Source organism: Macrobrachium nipponense, chromosome 30 (assembly GCF_015104395.2).
Source record: "Macrobrachium nipponense isolate FS-2020 chromosome 30, ASM1510439v2, whole genome shotgun sequence".
In the NCBI taxonomy this organism is placed as follows: domain Eukaryota; kingdom Metazoa; phylum Arthropoda; class Malacostraca; order Decapoda; family Palaemonidae; genus Macrobrachium; species Macrobrachium nipponense.
The window spans coordinates 25,891,311-25,913,020 of record NC_087218.1 but is presented as its reverse complement, the minus strand read 5'-3'; the positions used below and the strand labels follow the sequence as shown (position 1 = coordinate 25,913,020).

General features: G+C 45.6%; 1 protein-coding gene across 7 annotated transcripts in view; it reads right to left on the bottom strand.

Moving 5' to 3' along the window:
• Nucleotides 1–21,710, bottom strand: part of LOC135202381 (cyclin-J-like) — a 197,005-nt gene that overhangs the window by 136,789 nt on the left and 38,506 nt on the right. For all 7 annotated transcript variants that reach the window (XR_010311725.1, XM_064231754.1, XM_064231753.1 and 4 more), the window contains exon 4: nt 10,353–10,484. Coding sequence is in view for 6 of the 7 variants with exons in the window: in XM_064231754.1 (XP_064087824.1) it covers nt 10,353–10,484 (132 nt within the window). In the remaining variant the exon portion in view is untranslated. The remainder of the gene's footprint in view (nt 1–10,352; nt 10,485–21,710) is intronic.

Sequence of the window (21,710 nt, the reverse complement as noted above, 5' to 3'; positions counted from 1 at the left end):
GATGCGAGATTCCAATGCACAAATATTCACTTGTCTTCTTTGTCGTTTAGGGCTAAGAGAAACAAAGAATTCCTTCATAAACTTCCTCAAAGAAGTTTGATGAGGAGCAGTTCCATTTTGTCGGAACACGGAATCTGTGGCCACAAAAAAAAAATTCCATTCGAAGTACATGATATCCTACTCTTGTCGTATTGCGGTATCGTATAGATCCCGAAGATCTTAATCCTCTGTTATCTCTAATTCCCCTTGTAGAGACAGAGTATAGCCTTTTACTGCGTTCTTTGATAGCAGATATATACATAGGTGATTCTTCCCTCTGAAAGTGAAGAAAAAACCTCGCTATGTGGTTCACAGAGGTATCGGAAGAGGACAGTTTCCTCATTCCATCTAGCACGATCTGCAGCAATTCTATGTCTTAGCCATGACTATTGTCATTTACCTTGAAAAATCCTCTCATTCATGTCCACTTCTGGTCAGTCTGCACGTGGAAAGACTCAGAGTGGAGAGGTTTTTCAGGTCTATTTAAAATAGATTCTGATAGAATATCCAGATACTCTTGGAAAAGCCTTACGAAACATGCTGTGAGAAGAACGTGACTTCTGTGAATCCAACCTCTCTAAGGCCAAAATGAGGCATTCATCCTCTCTTCCTTTGACGCCCATTTATCTTAATATCTGTTAAGAATTTATAACTAGGGGAAAAAAGACTAAAGTTTATTCCCCTTCTTTAAATTAAAGATGTCGTATATTGCTACCTCTCTTGGTTCGAGGAAGGAAGCAGTCTATAGGAAGCCTGTTCGTCTTCTACCTTGCGAAGAGATCTATGAAGACTTTCCGCAGGTTTCTCAAAACTCTTTTCAATAAATGTTAGACATACGTTAACAGTTATTATCTTCGATCGAGAAGGTTCTCACGGACATGCAAAATCTTGCATCGAACCTTTAAGGATCGTTACGTTCCGTGTCTGTTCCCAAATAGGTTCTCTTTTGTTAACGCGAACAGGGGCGAAAAAAGAGATTCTCGATGCTCTTTGCGATATGAGAGAGTCGTGGAATTGGCCTAAGTGATTAAAAAAAAATCATTTCATCATTCCTTGTAAGCGACCCCTTTCCGATTAAATGGGTAACGAAATCAGGAACGAATCTTGCCGTTACCGAGCCTCCGAGAGGCTACTGGTTTGTTTGTTTGTTTGTATGGTGTTTTTACGTGACTTCTGAACCACGTCGAGAGTGAACTTCTATCACCAGAAATCCACATCTCTCACTCCTCAATGGAATGGCCGAGAATCGAACCCGCGACCACCGAGGTGAGCAGCAAACACCAACCAACCACTACTGGACTCTTAGGTTAATAACTCGCTAAAACGAGAAAATATCTTGGATGGTACTTCTGGCGCATTGCGCCAGGCTGGCGCTTCTGGCGCAATTTGCGCCAGGCTGGCGCTTCTGACGCTTTGCGCCAGGCTGGCGCTTCCTTCTAGTTCTTTTAAGGTTATGTGCCAGAACATCTGTGCCCTTATGGTACCTGACATCCTTCACGTGTTAATTCCGTTCTTAGTAGGAAAAAACAAAAAACTTTTATATACGTAGTATAGTCCATTCAGGGAAACAACTTCTGCCACTAAGAGAATGTTTCCCATCCGACTCACCCATCTTCTCTTGAGCAATATCGATTCTAAAAAGGTTGTGTGCGTTTCTCGAAAGGATGAGAGAATTATATTATTTCGTGCTCTGCCGTATTAGAATCCTTTATAATACTGTCACTTGTTTTGGTAAACAGCATTAATCTAGGAAACCTTTGTAAGGATACTAGGAATTCTGTAGTTAACCTCAGTATGCGCATAAGACTTGACCATACCGTAGTCTTAAAGTGAATTCTCTTCTACTACATTCATCTTCTCACTAAGCATGTACTCTAATAAGCCATGCTTTCGTATGCATGAGAGCATCATATAATATAGAGTTCCGCTGCGTTAGAATCCTTTAATAATGTTACCTACGGTAAACAGCATTGAAAGGTTGTAATATCTTTCTTATTGAAAGCTTCTTAGCAAAAGGCAGACAATATTTTATTTATGTTTGCTTAACTATCCCCTCAATCCGAGGCTAAAACCGCGATTGTAGGGAGAGACACGGTTAGTTATTCCATCCCGCAGGAGAGAGACATGTAACCAACCCACTCATGACCGACACCTACATGTTTACTGCGTTGGTCTCTAAGGCGCGATAGCAGTCTCCCCGTTAGCCGTCTGGCCTTCACTCTTCCCAGAGTTGCCAGCTACTTCCATTAAATAAAGGAATCTTATAAAATTATCGAACTTCAGGAAGTTCTTATTAATGCATATTTAAGCGAAACAAGACTTCGATAAATCTAGAAGCTAAGTAGGTGTTGTCTTAACATCCCTTTAAGCGTAGTCCTTCCTAGGAAATTCCCTGGAAGGATACTGATAATTGAGTTGCTCTACAAAGAAGAACTACGGTATGTGTGATTTGCCGTATCGTATTCTCATACAGCAGATACTCAACTACCTTCTTTCCCTGCCGAGGCAGATAAAGGAAAAATTTTTACTGTCTTCGTTCTTTTCGTTAATAGAATGATAGAAAGAGTATATATATCTCCTTAAGGAAGGAAGTTAATCCAGGAACTCTTTAAATCTTCGTGATTTCCTCATAAATCGCGGAGAGACAGAATTCCTGTTCGTCTGTAGGGTTTACGGAAAGAAGTAGATATTCCTATCCGCCATCATACCCAAACGTCGATGAGATTCTTATAAGAAAAACTCCCAAAGCGCTTGCCTCTTCATAACGAGGGAAGAGCATGAATGAAGGAGTGTGTCCGCATTACTCAAAGAGGAGCCTCGCGACTGACCTCTCTCTCTTAAGAAGATTTGGAATATTCTGGCGCCTGGCTCCTTGCGCCTAGCGCCTGGATAGTTCCGCGCGCCTGGAATGTTTCCGCACGCTAGAAAGGAGACTCGCTCCTGGAACGTTCGCTTGTGTGGAAGGTCCCATGCGCCCTGATAGTTCCGAGCGCCTACTAGACCCTTTTTATTTTTAGAAAGAGCCTCTTGCCCGGAAACGTTCAATGGAAGGATCGTTCTGATTGCCACTGTACTATAAGGCTCCTTGCTCTAGCCGTCTGTTTTTCTGTTGCAAATTTGCGCCAGCTGGCGCTTCGTCTCTTTGAAGGCGCCTTGCGCCAAGAAAAAATTTTCTAGAACGCGGCTCGCGCTCAGTTGCTAGAACTGGCTCGCGTTTTGTTGTAGGAACGCGGCTCGCGCTAGTCTGTTTTCTGGAACGCGGCTCGCTGCTGGCTGTTGGACGTGGCTCACGCTAGCTTGCTGGAACGCGGCTTCCTAAGTTCCTGGCTGGCTCTTGCTCAGTGTTCTCTTAGTTTTCAGAGAACGCGCTAGATCATCAAAACATATACATTCTTCGTCTTTTCGGATGTAAGATGAAGAGACGCACTTTTTTTAAGGATGCCTTTTCAATGGCTATCCTTGGCAGTCTGGGACGCTCTACAGAACCTGCCGAGGGGACGCCTGACCGGTGGGATTCTCTGAAACCCCCATTACGGCTTTCGACATTCCTTCTCCCCTGGGCTTGGGAGCTTGAAAGAGGTCTAGGCCTGGGAGCGAGACAGAGCCGATCAGACGCACCCTCCACTGCAATGGGGAACACTAGTAATCACTTCTTACCTTTCAATAGCTCGCATTTTGAGCCACAATCCTTGTCTTCAAATTGCAATTATGAATTTGAAGTTTCTGCGAAGTAAGAAGGTGATGAGGATGCAACACTACTAGTACTGTTAATACTCTAATTGCTCGTTAGTACGAGTTTCTAAAAAACTTTTAAAAGAAACGTATCTAGTTACATGCTTTACTGACTCCCTAAAGTAGGAAGTCAGTATATTTCCTCAATCAATTCTAACACTTATTACACATATTAATGAATAAATATTAATATTTCCCTTTCTTGCAAACTATGTGAGTGTCTACCAAAAATTTCGGTAGTTACACGTCATATATTCTTCGAAATTTTCGAAGCCAAATTCATTAAAAAGTTAATAAAAGCGTATGCCGAACCAAAGACCCAGTACTTCCCTGCAAAAGACAGCCCAGAAGATCGATGGCGATGAAAAACGAAAATCAAGTCAGGAGGTAGCAACAACATATGTTGACACTACCACGACAGAGAAAATCTGGTTCTAGAACGGGAACGGTTCCTATTCTGCCACCCAGCGGCAGGGGGGTAGATCACCTGACCTACCTGCAGCGTGTGCCGCGAAATTCGAATTTCTGTCGGACGTCAGAGACATAAGCTAAGTATATATCTGCCGGGGAAGTTGCATGTACAAAACTTACCTGTCAGATATATATATATATAGCTGAATCCCACCGTTGGAGGTGGGAAGGGACAGAATAGAAGGATTTTGGGAAACAAATGCATGCAGATGATTTACATCTTGGTTCCACCTGTTAGCATAGCTGGCTTCGTGGTTACTGCCACGTAAGTCTGCTTGTGCTACTAGAGTTGCCAGCGAGGTAGAGACCTATATAGCTGGTGCACTCCAGATGATCTGTCAACAGGGGCGAGACCACGACGTGACTAGACCATATTGACCATACCATGAGGGCTAAGAAAGTAAAATAAATATATATATAATATATATATCACCACCTGACCAACCTAGCCAAAGTTAAGGTGTGTTAACTAAGGCTTAAGAGTTAAGAAGTCGCCGTTGTCGGCGACTCAACAACTAAATTAAAAGCTCTTCCTAACCATTTTCTACAGGATAGGATGAGTGTACTTCTTGCCCCCAAGATTGTGTCTGCAGACACGTATGGCCCTAGCGAGCAGCAGATCTCATATGCCATCTTCACATCTCGCAGGGAGTGTGAAGTGAACACAGAGTTGCTTCGCTAAAACATGGTACTCAGGATGTTGCTGAGTGCCATGCTCTGTTGAAATGCTTCCGAGGCCGCGCCCTCACCTCGTGAGCATTCAGATAAAAAAGATTTCAAATCTTTGTGCAAACACAATGAAGGAGCATTTTTGAAAGAACTCCTTAACACTAAAGCCAGGGTGTTCTTCGATATGGGCAAGTCTGGTCTTTTTCGGAACACTGCAGATTGCCCGAATGACTTCGACTTTCTTGAGTTTTATGTAGATAAAACTTGAGAGACCCGACAGGGCACAGGACTCTCTCTGGCTCCTGCCCACTAACTTGTGCCATCCTTGCTTCCAAGCTCCTGGCCCAAGGACAAAACGGGTTTCCATTCTTAGGCCACAACGGAAGGCTTAGAGAGCACACCGCCTTGTGTTCTCTAAAGTCAAAACTTGTGACGATGGCTTAAAACCTCACTAACCCTCTTTGTCGTATCTAGGGTGGTTAGAAGAAGGCCTTCCTGATCACATGCAAGAAGTTAACAGGTAGGAGAGGTTCGAATGCTTTGACATCAAGAACTTCAGACTATGTCTAAGTTCCATATTGAAAGCTTCGATCTGGACATGCAAAGTCAATCCGTCTGTACTAAAGTCAGGTGACCGACCAGTTGACGCAGTCAGACGAATCAAGGACAGCAAGGCTGTACCCTGAAGACCATAAGGCACTATTCTTCGCTGAAGGATGAGTGTCTGGACTGCCTGGGCGATTCAATCTAAGCAAACCTTGGGGGGTGTATCAACGCAACCCAACGTCGTCAGCGAATCAACTCCTGACTCGAGCTTCTGGTGCCAGGAGAAAGGAGCGAGTAGCAAAAAGGCGATTCAGTCCCGAAGGAAGAATGCCTGACAGTCCAACCTGGTCTCATGTTACACGATCATCGGGGTGTATAAACGCAACCGACTTCGTCAACAAGAAACTCAGGGCTACTATATGTCGCCTGATCTCGCACGAGTGTCTGACTCCGAGAAAACAGGTGAGACAAAAAGTAGATGGTGAGCGAGTTTCGAGATTCCACAGAACTCAAAGATCGTGAAGGGCTTTGTTGTTTGACAGAAGCAAATCTCTGAGCCCAAAGGCCGTCAACAACATATTTGCGTATTCTTTAATAGTTGTGACTGCCAGCTTATGCCATTCTTCAGACGGAAATGGAAGACGGTAATCTTATTCCTGTCAACATCTCGATAGTCTGAACGTAGTCAGACTCAGAGCGGAGAGGTTATAGGTACCTTTCGAGTTAGAGTAGACAGACTCTCTCGGAAAAGGTCCTTGGAAAGTGAACTAGGAAGGACGTGACCTCTATGGATCCTGAAGGCCAACATGGGGCGATCAGCATCATAAATCCTCTTATTACATTTCCTAAGCGATTGAAAAAGGGGAAAAGAGACTAAACATCCATCCCCGTTCAATATCATAGGATGGCGTTTAATGGTACCCGATCCCGGATCGAGAATAAGGGAGCAGAGAAGAAGAAGCCTCTTCGTCCTCAACATATCGAAGAGAAGAATGAAAGGGCGTCCCTAAAGTCTCCACAACTCTCAACATACTTCTAAAGAAAGATTCCACTCGGAAGTCAATAGTTGCTGCCGTCGATCGAGACGATTCGTACGGACTTTGCAATCCTGTAACGAACATCTAGAGGAATCCTGTAACGAACCTCTAGAGGATCGTTACATTCTACGCCTGTTGTTATAATAGGCTCTTTCTAGTAAACTCGAACAAGGACCGAGAGAAGATACTTCTTAAGATATGAGAGAGCTGTGGAATATCAGAGTTGATCTGGACCACTGGTTCCAAAAACTTGTTTCGAGGACTGGAGGGACGACCGAATTGCTTTTACTTCTTTCAGATTAAGATCCAGGACATCTGAAACCCTATCCAGATGTCCGGCACCTTCTTTCTATCACCTCAGGTGATAGACGCACTAAGAGATGTTCAGAATCATTCCTAGATCTTGAATAATATTTCAGTTTCCTTCCCGGTAGGAAAAAAACTGTGGAGGTCTGAATTGCAATTATTCGGGGAAACAAACTTCTTCAGGAAGGAAATGGTCCCCAGCAAGCTCAACCATTCCCTCCCCGAGTATGCTTACTTCCCTAATAAGGCTGCGCTTTGCCTAAGCAGGAGAGCATATAAAAGTGCAATGTTGCGGTAGACTCGTAGTTCTATACTGTGCGGTAACGAGCACCGAAAGGATTAAGAGATAACTCTGTTGAACATAGTGAAGGCCAAAACGAATGCAAACGTTTATTCATTCACGTAAGAAATCCCCTCAATCTTAGGCTAAAGTCCGTGATTGTAGGACAGAGATACAGTTAGTCAGTCAATCCCGCAGGAGAGACGTAACCGCCAGCACAGAGATACGGTTAGTCAGTCCATCCCGCAGGAGAGAGAGACGTAAACTACCGCGCATGACAGCGCACGATCTGTTACTGGCTCGGTTGACTGGAGGACAGACACAGCAGCAGCCAGCAGCTTACGAACGTCGTCTCTTAACTTTATGTGAGTTGCCAGCTACCCTATTCTACGAAGAAATAGGTCCGTTATTTTTGAGCAGAAAGAGACTCTCAAGCTGGTATATTTAAGCGAAACAGAAAACGCTAAATATATAGATGCGTTTGTGTCGTCAGAACACTACCATACAACGGTAAAAGATAAATCGGAAACTCCTGGAAGGCTGCAGGGAGTAACGATTAAATGTCCTTAAAATAATAGACAATAGAGCTCTCGGTTGCCATCCGAAGTAGTAACTACAGCAAGCATATATGACTCGAACTAACCAGTAGTAAAATAACGCAAGGCAAAATATGATATTATATTACAATAAAGTTTGTTCATACTTACCTGGCAGACATATATAGCTGAATTCGGAAATACAGCTACATACATCATCTGACAGGCAAGTTTCATGAACAAAACTTAAGAGAATCGAAGCAGACAGCTCAAGCTTCTTATGTTACTGGACATAAGCTCATTGACGTAGTCTACAAGTCTATTTCTTGTACGAGTCTGCGAAAGATGAATGAGAGCTCTTCCGAATCTTGTCAATAAGAGCTTATCCGCTTACGCAATATAAAGTTAAAGATGTTTGTTAATGAGACTAACCCATTTACGGGACAAAGAGATATTTTGTCAATGGAGGGGATACCCACTTACTTGACAAAACGATAGTCAATGGGGGAAAATCACTGGATTGACAAAACGTAATCCAGGAAGTCGAGCATATTATTTTTCCGATTCCCGTATCAATCGTTTATTGTCAGTATAGCAAAGGAAGTCTTGTCTTGCACTTTCCTGAAGAGCGTCCTCTTGATGAGTGCTTTTGCAAGAATCCTACCGAAAGTAGTCGAGCGTCATGACGTGTAGGACGTCGAGCTTTACATAACCCGTAACTGCCTTATCGCAAAGTCTTGACTGCGGTAAAGCAAACAGATATTCCCTTGAGCTTTCCTTAACTCCATCCACCTATGCAAAAAGCAATATTAATTGACAGAGACCTCTTGAATTCACGAAACCCGATGTCTTGCTGGGTTTCGAAGAAGAAGTTGTCTGTTCACTTTAAGCTTCCTCCGAGCACTGCCTACTTCACATTCTTTGCAGGTGAGGTAGAAGGTATACCGAAGGTAGAGGTAAAAATTCTTTAGGGCCAAATCTGAAACAAGAGCTTGAAGAGTTCAACAGAAACGTTCAGCCAGGCGACACACCTGGCGTGCGCTGGTGCACGCTCGGCGTCCACTGGCGTGCATCGGCGTCCATGGCGTGCGCATCGGCGTCCACTGGTGCGCGCTCGGCGTCCACTGGCGCGGCGCTCGGCCGTCCACTGGCGCGCGCTCGGCGATCCCGCGCCCGCGCGCGCCTGGCGTCCATCCGAGCGTCCCGTCCAAGTCGAGAGGGAACGCCTTCTTATTCTGACAGTAAAAAAGCTTGGACGTCCGCTCCCAAAAGCTTCCTGCTACTATGACTTCTTTTACGTATTTCTCGGTGGAAAGACGGACACGAGTTCAGGCGACGTGCCTTCATACTTCTCGCTGAAACGCATAACGAGAGAGAGAGAGAGAGAGAGAGAGAGAGACGTGAAGCGTCCTCTTCTATAAAGCTTTTATTTGGAGGGCGCGAGTCCTTCCGAAAGCTCCAACCCCTGCACGGGGAGGACGCTTCGGAGGACGAGAAGCAATCCTTCAGGATTCGTGCACGCGCACGCACTTTGGCAGTCTGGGGAGTTTCATCAGATACTGCCGAAGGCACGCCAGATCGGTGGGGGTTCCTTGTAACCCTCCTTAGGCTTTCGACATGCTCCCTCCCCGGGTCCTGGGAGTCAAGCAGAGGTCCCGGCCTAGAGGCGAAACGAGGCCGATCTGACGCACCCTCCACTACACAAGGGGTATCACTGCACTCATTTTTGCTCTCTAAAGCAAGCACTTTCGATTCTAAGTTACGAATCGAAAGAGTATCTGAGAAAGGGCAATTCCTCTACAGACACTGTTTTAGGGCCCGAAGGTAACACTACAGGGTTAGGAGTAACAATTACAGAAGTAGCACTCTTCACAGCAATGAAGGAGAGCGAGCACCTCTCGTAGACAAATACATAGCCCGTAGGCATACTACAGGTTAGGCAAAATAAAGTCTACAGGAAGGTAGCAGGTTCACTACCCTGACTTTTGTTACTGATTAATTGCGTACATACAAATCATACGTCTTCCCTTACGGAATAGACAAAGGTCTCACACTCCCTTACATGACAATCTCAAACAAAGAAGCAAGACCCCATAACCCCTCGTACATACCAAGTGCGGATCTACCGAAGCTTTCGGAAGTAGCCACACCCTATCTTTGCAGGACAAACCCGTCTGAAACTAGCCTAACTAGATTCAGATATCTTATGCAAAAATGAATCAAATTCAAATCAATTTAAGATAGCGTATGCCTAGGCACAAATCCAAGTAATTAAATCAAAAGACAATTAGGATACTTAGCGGCAATGAAGTTTCCAAAATCCTAAGACGGAGGTACTGAAAACAGGTGTTTTCAGCACCGGCGACAGAAAAATTATGAATAGAAAATGGGAATGGTTCCTGATACCCGCCTCCCAGCGGCGGGAATGGGTACTAACCACCTGGCCGACCACTGCGTGTGTCGGAAGTTTTTAAAATTCTGTCGGATTTCAGAAAATACAGCTATATATATATCTGACAGGTAAGTTTCATGAACAAAATGCATATTCTCTTCTTCGTCCAAATTTTAGGAGTTTTACTTATTAAACATAACTTTCTACCTCTTGGAATATTCTGAACTTCAAGGTACTGTACATTCTCAATTTCCCCTTTTCGTATGAATTTCAGTCTAATCTTACAAGGGCAAACTCCATATACCAACAACTTTGAACTGTGATGCAATTCTTTATATACATACCTACATTCCAGTTGTAAAAATTTAACATAAATGCTTCCATTGAATTGAATATTGCCACAGTGTATTTACTTTTCACAAAAGCATTAAGCTCTGGTATCCTTGGAACATTGGCATCCCTCTCCTCAAATTTTGCTAGAAAAATAAAAGGAACAAGATTATTTAATTAGAATTCACCTAATAAATTACAGTTTTATTAATACTTCAGAACTGGGCTGACTGAAAACAAAGATTCTGGCATCCTTTCTTTAATACTTTTTATCATTTTTTAATTACTGATAGTTATAATCCTACTGTAAGTTCATCTTCTTTATCTTGTTTTATCATTTGACAAGCCCTGCCTTTCTTCATTTACAGTACAATGGACATATTAGTCACTATACAATGTGAAACAATCTGAACTCCCAAGAGTTTTTAAATTTTTGGAGAAAACAACCATGAAAATACATTTAAGAAGTATTGTACATAAAAACTTATACTAATCACACCAGTTGTAGTTCTAAACTGGCATGATAGAATAGAAATTTTCATAAAACATTTTCTAAATACTTACCTCTATTATAATAGCTGTAATCCTGCATCTGCGGAGGACGATAAGAGTGGAAATTTTTAAAAAATATGATCTTTTACTCTGAACGGTCTATCCACCCATCCCAACCGGGTGGTTTGAGCATCAATGGTTTTCAATTCAGTTTTTTTTCTTTGTCCACATGAGTGGGAAGGGGGGGGGGGGTTGGTGATACATAATAGAAAAGTAAGTATTTAAAAATATTTGCATAAAATAAAATTTCATATATAGAGGCAGTCCCCAGCTTACGACGGGGTTCGGCTTACGTCATTCCGAGGTTTCAACACTTTTCAATTATATTCATCAGAAATAATTTCCAGGTTTACGACACCTGTTACAGGGTTACGCGCTTACAACACCGATCAGGCGGATGTAATAATACTCCGAAAATGCTAAATAATCAATATTTGAAGTTTTTTTTTTTTTTTATTGAAAAATACAGTAAAAATACCAAATTTGTAACTAATTTGTATTTTTCATAACTAACAAACCTGAGGTCTTAACATTAGGATTTACTAGCGCCAAGCTGGAAACCGGTAGAATTAAAATTACACTTCTGAGATCCAGGGACTATTGGCATCTATACCAGGTCACGGGGCATGTATACCCAGAATGCCCACGGCTACCTGTGACCCACCAGTTATATTTCTAACCCAGTTTAGACTGCTAGAGGGGTGGTTCGAGGTGGGCCTTTACCTGTTAAGACCTCAGGTTTGTTAGTTAAGAAAAATACAAATTAGTTACAAATTTGGTATTTGTTCATATACGGAACAAACCTTCGGTCTTAACATTAGGACAGACTTACTTATTGGAGGGAGGTAAGTCTCTAAAACTGACTGGGAGTTTGCCACCTTATCCATTTCCGAATATATAGGGAAATTCTAAGAGAATGGCAATGGAACCCAGAAACCAAAGACTCAGCGAAATATGATATTGTAATGATACAATTAAGTTTGTTCATACTTACCTGGCAAGATATAATATATATAGCTGTATTCTTCCGAATCCGACATGAAATTTAAACACTTACGACACACGCAGTGGGAGTCAGGTGGTTAGTACCCATTCCCTGCCGCTGGGAGGCGGGTATCAGGAACCATTCCCATTTTTCTATTCATAATTTTATTTCCACTGTCTCCTGAGGGGAGGGGAGGTGGGTGGGTTACTTGATTGGATATATATCTGCCAGGTAAGTATGAACAAAACTTAATTGTATCATTACAATATAATTTTGTTCATGAAACACCTGACCTGTCAAGATATATATATAGCTGAATCCCACCTTTGGTGGTGGGAGTAGACAGAATAGAAGATTTTAGGGAAAACTATATATGCAGATAATTGATATCTTGGTTCCTTACCTGTTAGCATAGCTGACTTCGTGGTTACTGCCGCGTAAGTCTGCTTGTGCACTAGAGTTGCCAGCAAGGTAGAGACCTATAAAGCTGGTGCACCAGATGATCTGTCAACAGGGGCAGGGGCGAGACCACGACGTGACTAGACCATTGACCATACAAATGAGGGCAACAGTAAACCAAACCACCTGGCGTAGCCTACCAAAAGTATCCCACTTAGACTAAGCTAATGGAAGGGAGATCCGCCGCAGGCGGTCAACCCCACAACCATAAAACAAGTTAAAAACTCCCCTAACCATTAAAGGATAGGATGAGCGCTACCTCTGCCCCCAAAACACAGTGTCTGCAGCGACGTATGGTCCGAGCGAGTCAGAGTAGTAACAATTTTCGTATGTTGCTTTCACCTCCCGCAGGTAGTGTGAAGCGAACATCGAATTGCTTCGCCAATAAGTGGCGCCCAAAATATCTTTGATTGCCATATTTTTGTGAAAAGCCACCGAAGTAGCAATAGCCCTCAACTCGTGGGCTTTCACTTTTCAGAAGCTCCATGTCACTTTCACTACACTTTTCATGGGCTTCCTTAACCGTACTTCTTAAGAAGAACGCCAGAGCGTTCTTCGACATCGGAAGATCTGGTTTTTCACAGAGCACCACAAGTTCTCCGAAGAGCCTCTGCATGCTCTGGTTCTCTGCAAATAAAACTTGAGAGCCCTGACAGGACACAGGACTCTCTCAGCTTCAGGTCCCACTAGCTCCGACAACCCTTTGATCTCGAACGTCCTCGGCCAGGTTGGAAGGGTTCTCGTTCTTTGCTAAGAACGTAGGACTTAAGGAACAAACTGCACTATGATCCTTGAACCCAATGTGCTTGCTTATGACTTGAATTTCGCTAACCCTCTTCGCCGTCACCAGAGCGGTTAGGAAAATGGTCTTCTTAGTAAGATTCCTAAGCGAGGCTAAATGGAGCTGTTCAAATTGACTCGACATGAGAAAACTTAAGTACCACGTCTAAGTTCCACGATGGTACTTTCGGTTGGAGAACATTCACAGTCTCAAATGATCTAATGAGATCATGAATGTCTCTATCATTCGCTAAAGTCGAGTCCTCTATGCCTGAAGACCACAGAAAGCACGCTTCTGTAGCCTTTAATCGTGGGAACGGCTAGTTTCGCTTCTTTCCTAAGGTGAAGAAGGAAATCTGCTATCTGGCTCACAGAGGTTGAGGTGGAGGAAATGCCCTTCTTTCTGCACCAACTTCTAAGACAGCCCACTTGATTGGTAAACTGCGATTGAGGAGGGCCTCCTTGCGGTGGCAATCGCCGTTGCCACAGGTCTTGAAAAACCCCTCGCTCTGGCCAACTTCTTGATAGTCTGAACGCAGTCAGACTCAGAGCGGGGAGGTTTTTGTGGTACCTCTCGAAGTGGGGCTGTCTGATTAGATCTTTTCCTTAGGGGCAGAGTCCTTGGAAAGTCTACCAGGAAGGACATCACCTCCGTGAACCAGTCGACCGCTGGCCAGAAGGGGCGATGAGGTCATCCTCGCTCCTTCTGATGCAGCGAACTTCCTCATCACTTCCCCGAGGATTTTGAATGGGGGAAAAGCGTAAATGTCTAGTCCCCCCGACCAATCCACAGTAGGGCGTCTACTGCCACTGCTCCCGGGTCCAGAACTGGGGAGCAATACAGCGGAAGTCTCTTCGTTCGGGAAGTTTGCGAAAACGTCCACATGAGGACGTCCCACAGCTTCCATAGCGCCTGGCATACTTCCTGATGAAGGGTCCATTCCGTCGGCAGAAGCTGTCCTTGCCGACTGAGAAGGTCCGCTCGCACGTTTTCCCACGCCTGACACAAATCTTGTCAGAATAGTGACGTTTTTGCGACTTCGCCCAAATCAGGATATTCTTCGCGATGGCGAACAGAGAAGGAGAGTGAGTTCCCCCCTGTTTCCTGAGGTTATGCCAAGGCTGTGGTGTTGTCCGAGTTTATCTGAACCACTTTGTTGGAGACTTCCTCTTGGAAGAACCTTAAAGCAAGGTAAACCGCTGAAAGTTCTTTTAGATTGATGTGCCAGGACACCTGTTCCCCTCTCCAGGTGCCTGACACTTCTCTCCCTCCCAGTGTTGCTCCCCAACCCGTGGCGGACGCGTCGGAGAACAACACTAGGTCGGGGTTCCGAAGACTTGAGCGAAAGTCCTTCTGCAAGCTTCTTTTGGATCCACCTCCATTTGGGATGTGACTTTTTCAACTTGCTTACCGTCAAAAACAAGACCTCTTCTAGATCCTGTTTGTGTGACCAATTGCTTGAGAGGAAGAACTGAAGTGTTCGGAGAGTGAACCTTCCCAGAGAAACAAACTTCTCCAGTGAGGAAATAGTCCCCAGCAGACTCATCCATTCCTCACCGAGCATGTTTCCTTCCCTAGAAAGGCTGACACTTTTGTCTAGGCATTGAAGTTGTCGCCCCTGGGACGGAAAAGCCCGAAAAGCCACTGAGTCCATCTGAATCCCAGATAGCTAAGGATTGAGAAGGAGTCAGATGCGACTTTTCGAGATTCACCAGAATTGTCCCAGGGACCTCGCTAACGACAGAGTCGTGTGAAGGTCTTCAGACACAGGTCTTGCGATGAGGCTCGAATAAGCCAGTCGTCTAGGTAAAAGAGAGAGATCCTTAATTTCCGCAAGATGGAGCCACCTCGCAACGTTCTTCATAAGAACGGTTGAACACCATCGGCGCCGTGCTGAGACCAAAGCAGAGTGCCCTGAATTGGAAAACCTTCCCTTTCAGGACAACCGCAGGTATTTTCTTTGATCGGGGATGGATGGGGACGTGAAAGTATGCGTCCTGAAGGTCTAAAGAGACCATCCAATCCCCCGGTCTTAAGGCTGCAAGCACGGATTGAGGTGTCTCCATCTTGAACTTCTGCTTGGTAACGAAGCGATTTAGACTGCTGACAGCCAACGGGGCGCCACCCCCCTGACTGCTTCCGGCACTAGGAACAGACGGTTGTAAAACCCCAGAGAACTCCGGTCGAAGACCTGTTCCACCGCCTGCTTCTCGATCATTTGATCTAGTAGATCGTGAAGCACTTTCTGCTTTTCTCCCTGATACGAAGGAGACAAATCCTTTGGTGTCGAAGACAGGGGGGGTAACTTCAGGAAAGGAATTCTGTACCCCTTCTTGACGATGTCCAGAGACCAAGCGTCGGCACCTCTCTCTTCCCAGGCTCTCGCCGCAAAATGGTAGAAGTCTGGCTCCTACCGGTGGCTGAAGGACTTCCCTCTCACTTCTTGCTCTTGGAAGGAGCGCGAGTCTTGCCTCTGAAAGAGCCTCTTCCTCGAGGGGCTGGCTTCGAGGAAGAAGCAGATCGAAAGGGTTCTTCGATTTCTTCAAAGCAGAGGACCCAGAAGACGAAGTAGTTGTAGGCTTCCTAGAATGTGACCCAGAAGGTCTTGGGTTGCTTTCTTCTCCTGGATGACTGGCAGCTATGTCCTTTACCATAGACTGGGGGAAGAGATGTTCTGAGAAAGGAGCGAAAAGAAGCATCCGCTTTTTGCGCTGGCGAGACCGCTTTGCAGTAAAACAATTGCAAAAAAGTGCTCTCTTCTTAAGCAGGTCCCGTGCTGAAATGAGCAGCCAATTCCTCAGAAACCATCCCTGACGGCCTTGTCCATGCAAGACAATACACTGGACAGCTCCCCCAGACTGATGGAATCAGAACTCCTGGACCTGGCATCCAAACTCCTAGGCAACCAGTCAAGAAAATTAAAGACCTCTAGTGTCCTGAAGAAGCCTTTAAGGTGAAAGTCTAACTCACTATGCGTCCAAGAGACCTTAGAGGAAGACAGAAAAGATCTTCTGGCTGGCATCCAACAATACTACCAAAGTCTCCTTGCGCCGAGGCTGGAAGCTTAACTCCGACGTTTTCTCCCGTCTCATACCACATACCAGCTTTGCCACAAGTTCCTTGAAGGTGGTGCCTGAAGCTTTTCCTCTTTTTCCATCCAATCATGGACCTTGCGAAAAGCTTGCTTCGTAGAAAGCGACTTCTTCATTTTCACAAAGCCCGAGATCTTAGTAGCTTTGGATGACGAAAACTGAGAGGGAGGAGTACGTGGAGCTTCAGGTTGGAAAGTGTCTGCAAAGACTGACTGTAGCAAACGAGTCAAAACTTGTAGTCCGTCGAAACTGGAGCCAACTGCTGTTCTTCGTCCACTTCGACGAAAGCGTCACTAATTTCCTCTTCAGACACTGGAGAAGTCGGAGGAAGTAAGGAAGAGTCACGAGCTTTCTCAAAAGAGAAAGAGCGGCGAACAGGAAGAGTTCCCGCTTCCGCTTGCGGAGGTGGTAAACTGACGTCCGTAGGGGCGCGCTTGGCGTCCGAAGCCAATCTACTGGCGCCGACTGAAGCGCGCTCGACAGCAACAGGTGTACACCTGGCGTCCACTGGCGCGCGCCGAGCGTCCACTGGCGCTCGCTTACCTTGCACCGAATCACGCTCGGCGTCCACTAAAGCGCCCTTGACTTTCACAGAAGCGCGCTCGGCATCTAAAGAAACGCGCTTCTTATCAACAAGTTTCGTAGCAGCGGAAACAACCGCTTCACGAGAGCAAGAAACGAATTTCTCGCCTCCTCTAGAAAGTTGTGGAGGAGCAGAACGAACTCTAGAGGGAGACTCAAACGGATGAGAGAGACGAGCGAGGAGAGGGAGAGGGAGAATGCCTCGACCTCTTCACAGGAAGATTGTCATCCTTCTTACGGCGACGTTGGAACAGTCTCTCTTGAAGAAAAACATCTCGAAGTTGCTGCTGAAGAGACTGGAGAATCTTGCTTGTAGGTGAAGCCTCCTTTTCTGGGGAGGGGCTGATCCTGTGAGCAGGCGAGTGGCGAGGGGACGCCTTCTTCCTACTCCCAGGAACCGCCACTTCACGCACCTTAGAGCGACTGCGGCGCTCGAAGAAACATCTAGGAAAGACTCCGCCTCCGAATAATCCTTACGCTTCTTCTGCGGAGGAAAAGCAGCAAACGCACTATCAGGCGACGAGCAAAGTTCCGAGAACAACTTGGACGTGAAGCGTCCCGAACGCGAGCTGTCCTTTTCAGCGGACGTGAATGCGGTATGAGAGCTCCACCCCTTGCGCGGGGAGGAAGCTTCAGAAGAAGAAAAGCACTCCTTGAGAAGACGTGCACGCTCCTTGGCAGTCTGGGTAGGTTCGTCAGAAGCTGCCGAAGGCACGCCAGATCGGTGGGGGTTCCTCGTAACCCTCCTTCGACTTTCGACATGCTCTCTCCCCGTAACCTGGGAGTCAAGCAGAGGTCTAGGTCTAGAGGCGGTGAATGAGGCCGATCTGACGCACCCTCCACTACACAAGGGGCACTTTCACTGCACTTCTCTTCACTTTTGCTCTCCAGAGCTAACACTTTTGATTCTAATTTACGAATCGATTCAAGAATTAGCGATAAAAGTATTACCTTCTACCGACACTGCTTCAGGGGCTGGAGGCAACACTACAGGGGTAGGAGCATAATCTACAGAAGGAGGGTTAGCAGGAGAATCATTAAAATCTTGCCTACCTGAAACACTCCTGGAGGAAGACCTCCTTAACCTATCTCGCTCAAGTTTCTTAAGATAGGTTTCATACGCCTTCCACTCAGACTCTGTTAATCTTTCACACTCCTTACAACGACTTTCAAACGTACATTCATTCCCCCTGCAAACCTTACAAACAGAATGTGGGTTTACTGAAGCTTTCAGTAGCCTACCTCTACATTCGGACATAGAACAAAATCTAGCGCTAGCAGAACTAGACCCTGACATCTTGATCAAAGAAAAATCAATACCAAATTCAAATCAATCCAAAGTCAACGTGTGCCAAGCCACCGATCCAATTCAGATACCAAAGAAAAAACCAAAAGGGATACTCAAGTAGCTAGTAAGTTTCCAAAATCTGGACGGAGGTGCTGCAAACAGGTGTTTCCAGCACCGGCGACAGAAAAATTATGAATAGAAAATGGGAATGGTTCCTGATACCCGCCTCCCAGCGGCGGGAATGGGTACTAACCACCTGACTCCCACTGCGTGTGTCGTAAGTGTTTAAATTTCTGTTGGATTCGGAAAAATACAGCTACATATATATATCTCACAGGTAAGTTTCATGAACAAACTATTGGTTTCCCTCACTGGGTGTTGATACCATTCTATGGTTTACTCTTGTCCCTTGCAACTGGATCCACCTTCACCCCTCTCTTCCCTATTATCTAGAGGGGTGTGTTGCTACCGAAAAGTATATCATAACCTAAGATAGCTTCACAGTATGGCTGACCACCTCACCTGCATCTAGTCCGTTCCAGCACTGACGGTACTTCTCCTCATAATTGCCCGTAGTTAAAGGAGTAGGAAGAAAGTAGTAAAGAAAAAAGACCAGTCATCCCATTCATTCTACTTTCATACCTTCATCTTAGACTAGACGCAAACTGACCCGCCAGGGGTACTGGATGAGCTATCCTACTGTTGGGCCGCCACCACTGGACCCAAGGAAAAAGTGTCCAAGGATCTATGGGCAACGTCTTTCAAATAAAATGAGGTGAAAGTTGTTTGGCGTTTCCACACACCAACTTTCAGAATTCTATCCACAGACATGTTCTTCTTAAATGCCTGAGAAGCACTCAAGCCCCTGAAGTCATGAGCTCTAGCTCCCACCTGGCTATCTGACCCTCTGTCTTCTGCCATATAAGCATCTCTGATCGTCTCCCTTAGCCAAAACTATATTGTATTCCTGGACACTTCCTTCTTGTTCCGTCCTGTACTTACAAACAACCTCCGGCACCCCGGCCTGAGGTGCTTTGTTCTTCTTAAGTACTCCCTTAGTGCCCTGACGGGGCACAGAAGCATCTCATCTTTGTCATTGTCTACAAAGTCTGCCAAGGAAGGTATGGTAAAGGAGTCACATCTGCCGTCTACTATTGTTGGGTTTTGGGTCTTGGCCACGAATTCTGGGACAAACTCAAATACCATTGACCTCCAACCTCTCGAGTACTTTATGAGATACGACAGGCCATGTAGCTCCCCCACCCTTTTGGTTGAAGCCAGGGCCAATAAGAAGACTGTCTTCAGGGTCAGGCTCCTATCCGTGGACTGCCTTTGTGGTTCGTAGGGGGGTTTTGTCAGACTACTCAGTACCATGGTCAGATCCCAATCTGGGGCTTTTAGCTCCTTTGGTGGACATGACTGTTCAAAGCTCCTCATCAGCATGGCCAACTCCCATGAAGACGAAATGTCCACTCCTTTCATTCTTAAGACTGAGGCTAGAGACGCCCTGTACCGCTTCACTGCAGATACAGACATATGCTTTTCTGTTCTGAGATATATCAGAAAGTCTGCTAACTGCTGAATAGTGGTACCGAGTGGAGACAAGTTCCCTCTACGACACAAATCACAGTATGCTGACCACTTTCCTAGGTATACTGTCGCAGATGATTTTCTGATATTTCCTGCCATCTGAGTTGCTGCTTTCTGCGAAAACCCTCTCGCTCGGAGGAGATACTTGACAGTCTCCACCCGTGAAGCGATAGGGACTTCACCGACTGGTGGTACCTCTCCATGTGCGGCTGACACAGTAGGTTGCTCCATGGGGGTAACTCTCGGCACATCTATTAAGAGTTCCAGTATGTCTGGAAACCACTGCCGTCGGCCATAACGGAGCTACCAGGGTCATCTTGAGGTTCTGAGACCGCATTACCCTGTTCAGAACCATGGACTGGATTAGACAAAATAGGAGGAAAATGCGTAAACAAGTACCGAGATTGTCCCAAGGGTGTTGTAGCACATCTTCTGCTACTGCCTCTGCGTCTGGGACTACCGAACAATACACTTCCAACTTTTTGTTGTACCTGGTTGCAAATAGGTCTATGATCGGTCCTTCCCACAACATGAGCATCCTGTCCACTACCTGTTGGTGCAGGGACCACTCCGTTCCCAGAATCTGATCCCTGCGGCTCAACTTGTCGGCCACTATGTTTCTTTTTCCCGGAATATACCTGGCCCTGATGTCTACCAGGTTCTCTACAGCCCACTGATGAAGTTGAACTGTCATCACATGTAACTGCCGAGAAACTAGGCCTCCTTGTTTGTTTATATAAGCTACTACTGTGGTGTTGTCTGACATCAATACCACTGAGTGTCGCTTTACTCTCTCCCTCAATCCCTGTAGAGCTAGAAACGCTGCTTTTAACCCCAGCACGTTTATATGGAGTTCTCTGTCCTTGCAACTCCATTTTGCTGACACCATCAACTCCTCCATATGGGCTCCGAGAACAGCAAGAGGTCTGGAGAGGATTGTTGAAGGGGGACACCCACTGTCAGATTGTCGTCGTTCACCCACCACAGCAAGTCTTTCCTCACTTCTGCCGACAAAGGAATTTGCTCGTATGGGTGATCTACTATTGGTGACCAAAACTCCTTCATCCTCCATTGTAGGGACCGAAGGTGTAGCCTTCCTTGTAGTACTAGCTTCTCCAGGGAGGTTAGGATTCCCAGCACCACTGCCACTGTCTTGTGGTGGGTTTGTTTTCCCAGAAAGGCATTCACCACTTGTTTGCATTTCTCTATTCTTTGGTCTGTCGGGAATACTTTGGCTTCTGTTGTGTCTATAACCATTCCCAGATACTCCAAACGTTGACTTGGATCTAACTGCGACTTCTCCTGATTTATCACACTATCTAGGCTGTGACAAAGCTGCAGGAGGGTCGCCCTGTCCCTGAGTAATTTCTCCCTGGACTTTGCTATCACCAGCCAATCGTCCAGATACCTTATTAGCCTGATCCCCTGAGCATGCGCCCACGTCGACAAGAGAGTGAACACTCTTGTAAAAACTTGAGGAGACGTTGTCAATCCAAAGCACAGGACCTTGAATTCGAAAGCTTTCCCTGCAAGACTGAAGCGGAGAAATTTCCTTGAAGACTGATGGACTGGTATCTGAAAGTATGCGTCCTTTAGATCGACTGTCAGCATAAAGTCCCCGATCCTGACTGCTTGTAGAACCGTTTTTGGAGTTTCCATTTTGAAAAAAACTGGTTTTTCTTTTCCCTTATAAACAGATTCAGAGTTGACAGGTCTATTACTGTCCTCCACTCCCCGTTGGCTTTGGGTACCAGGAAAATCCTGCTGTAGAAGCCTTTTGACGGACTGCATACTTGTTCCACAGCTCCTTTTTCCATCATCTTCTTCCCTTCATCAAAAAACTCGAAGAATGGCCTTCTGAGATTCGTGGGCATAAGCGCGTGGGTAATGGCTGATCTGTCAGGGGCGGGGTTACCTCGAACGGGATCAAATTACCTGATCCTAGAACATCCACCACCCACTGCTCTGCCCCTAGTTCCTGCCACACCTTCCAGTGATTTGCCAAGCAACCCCCCCCTGGTGTGGCCGAGTGATGAGAGGCGC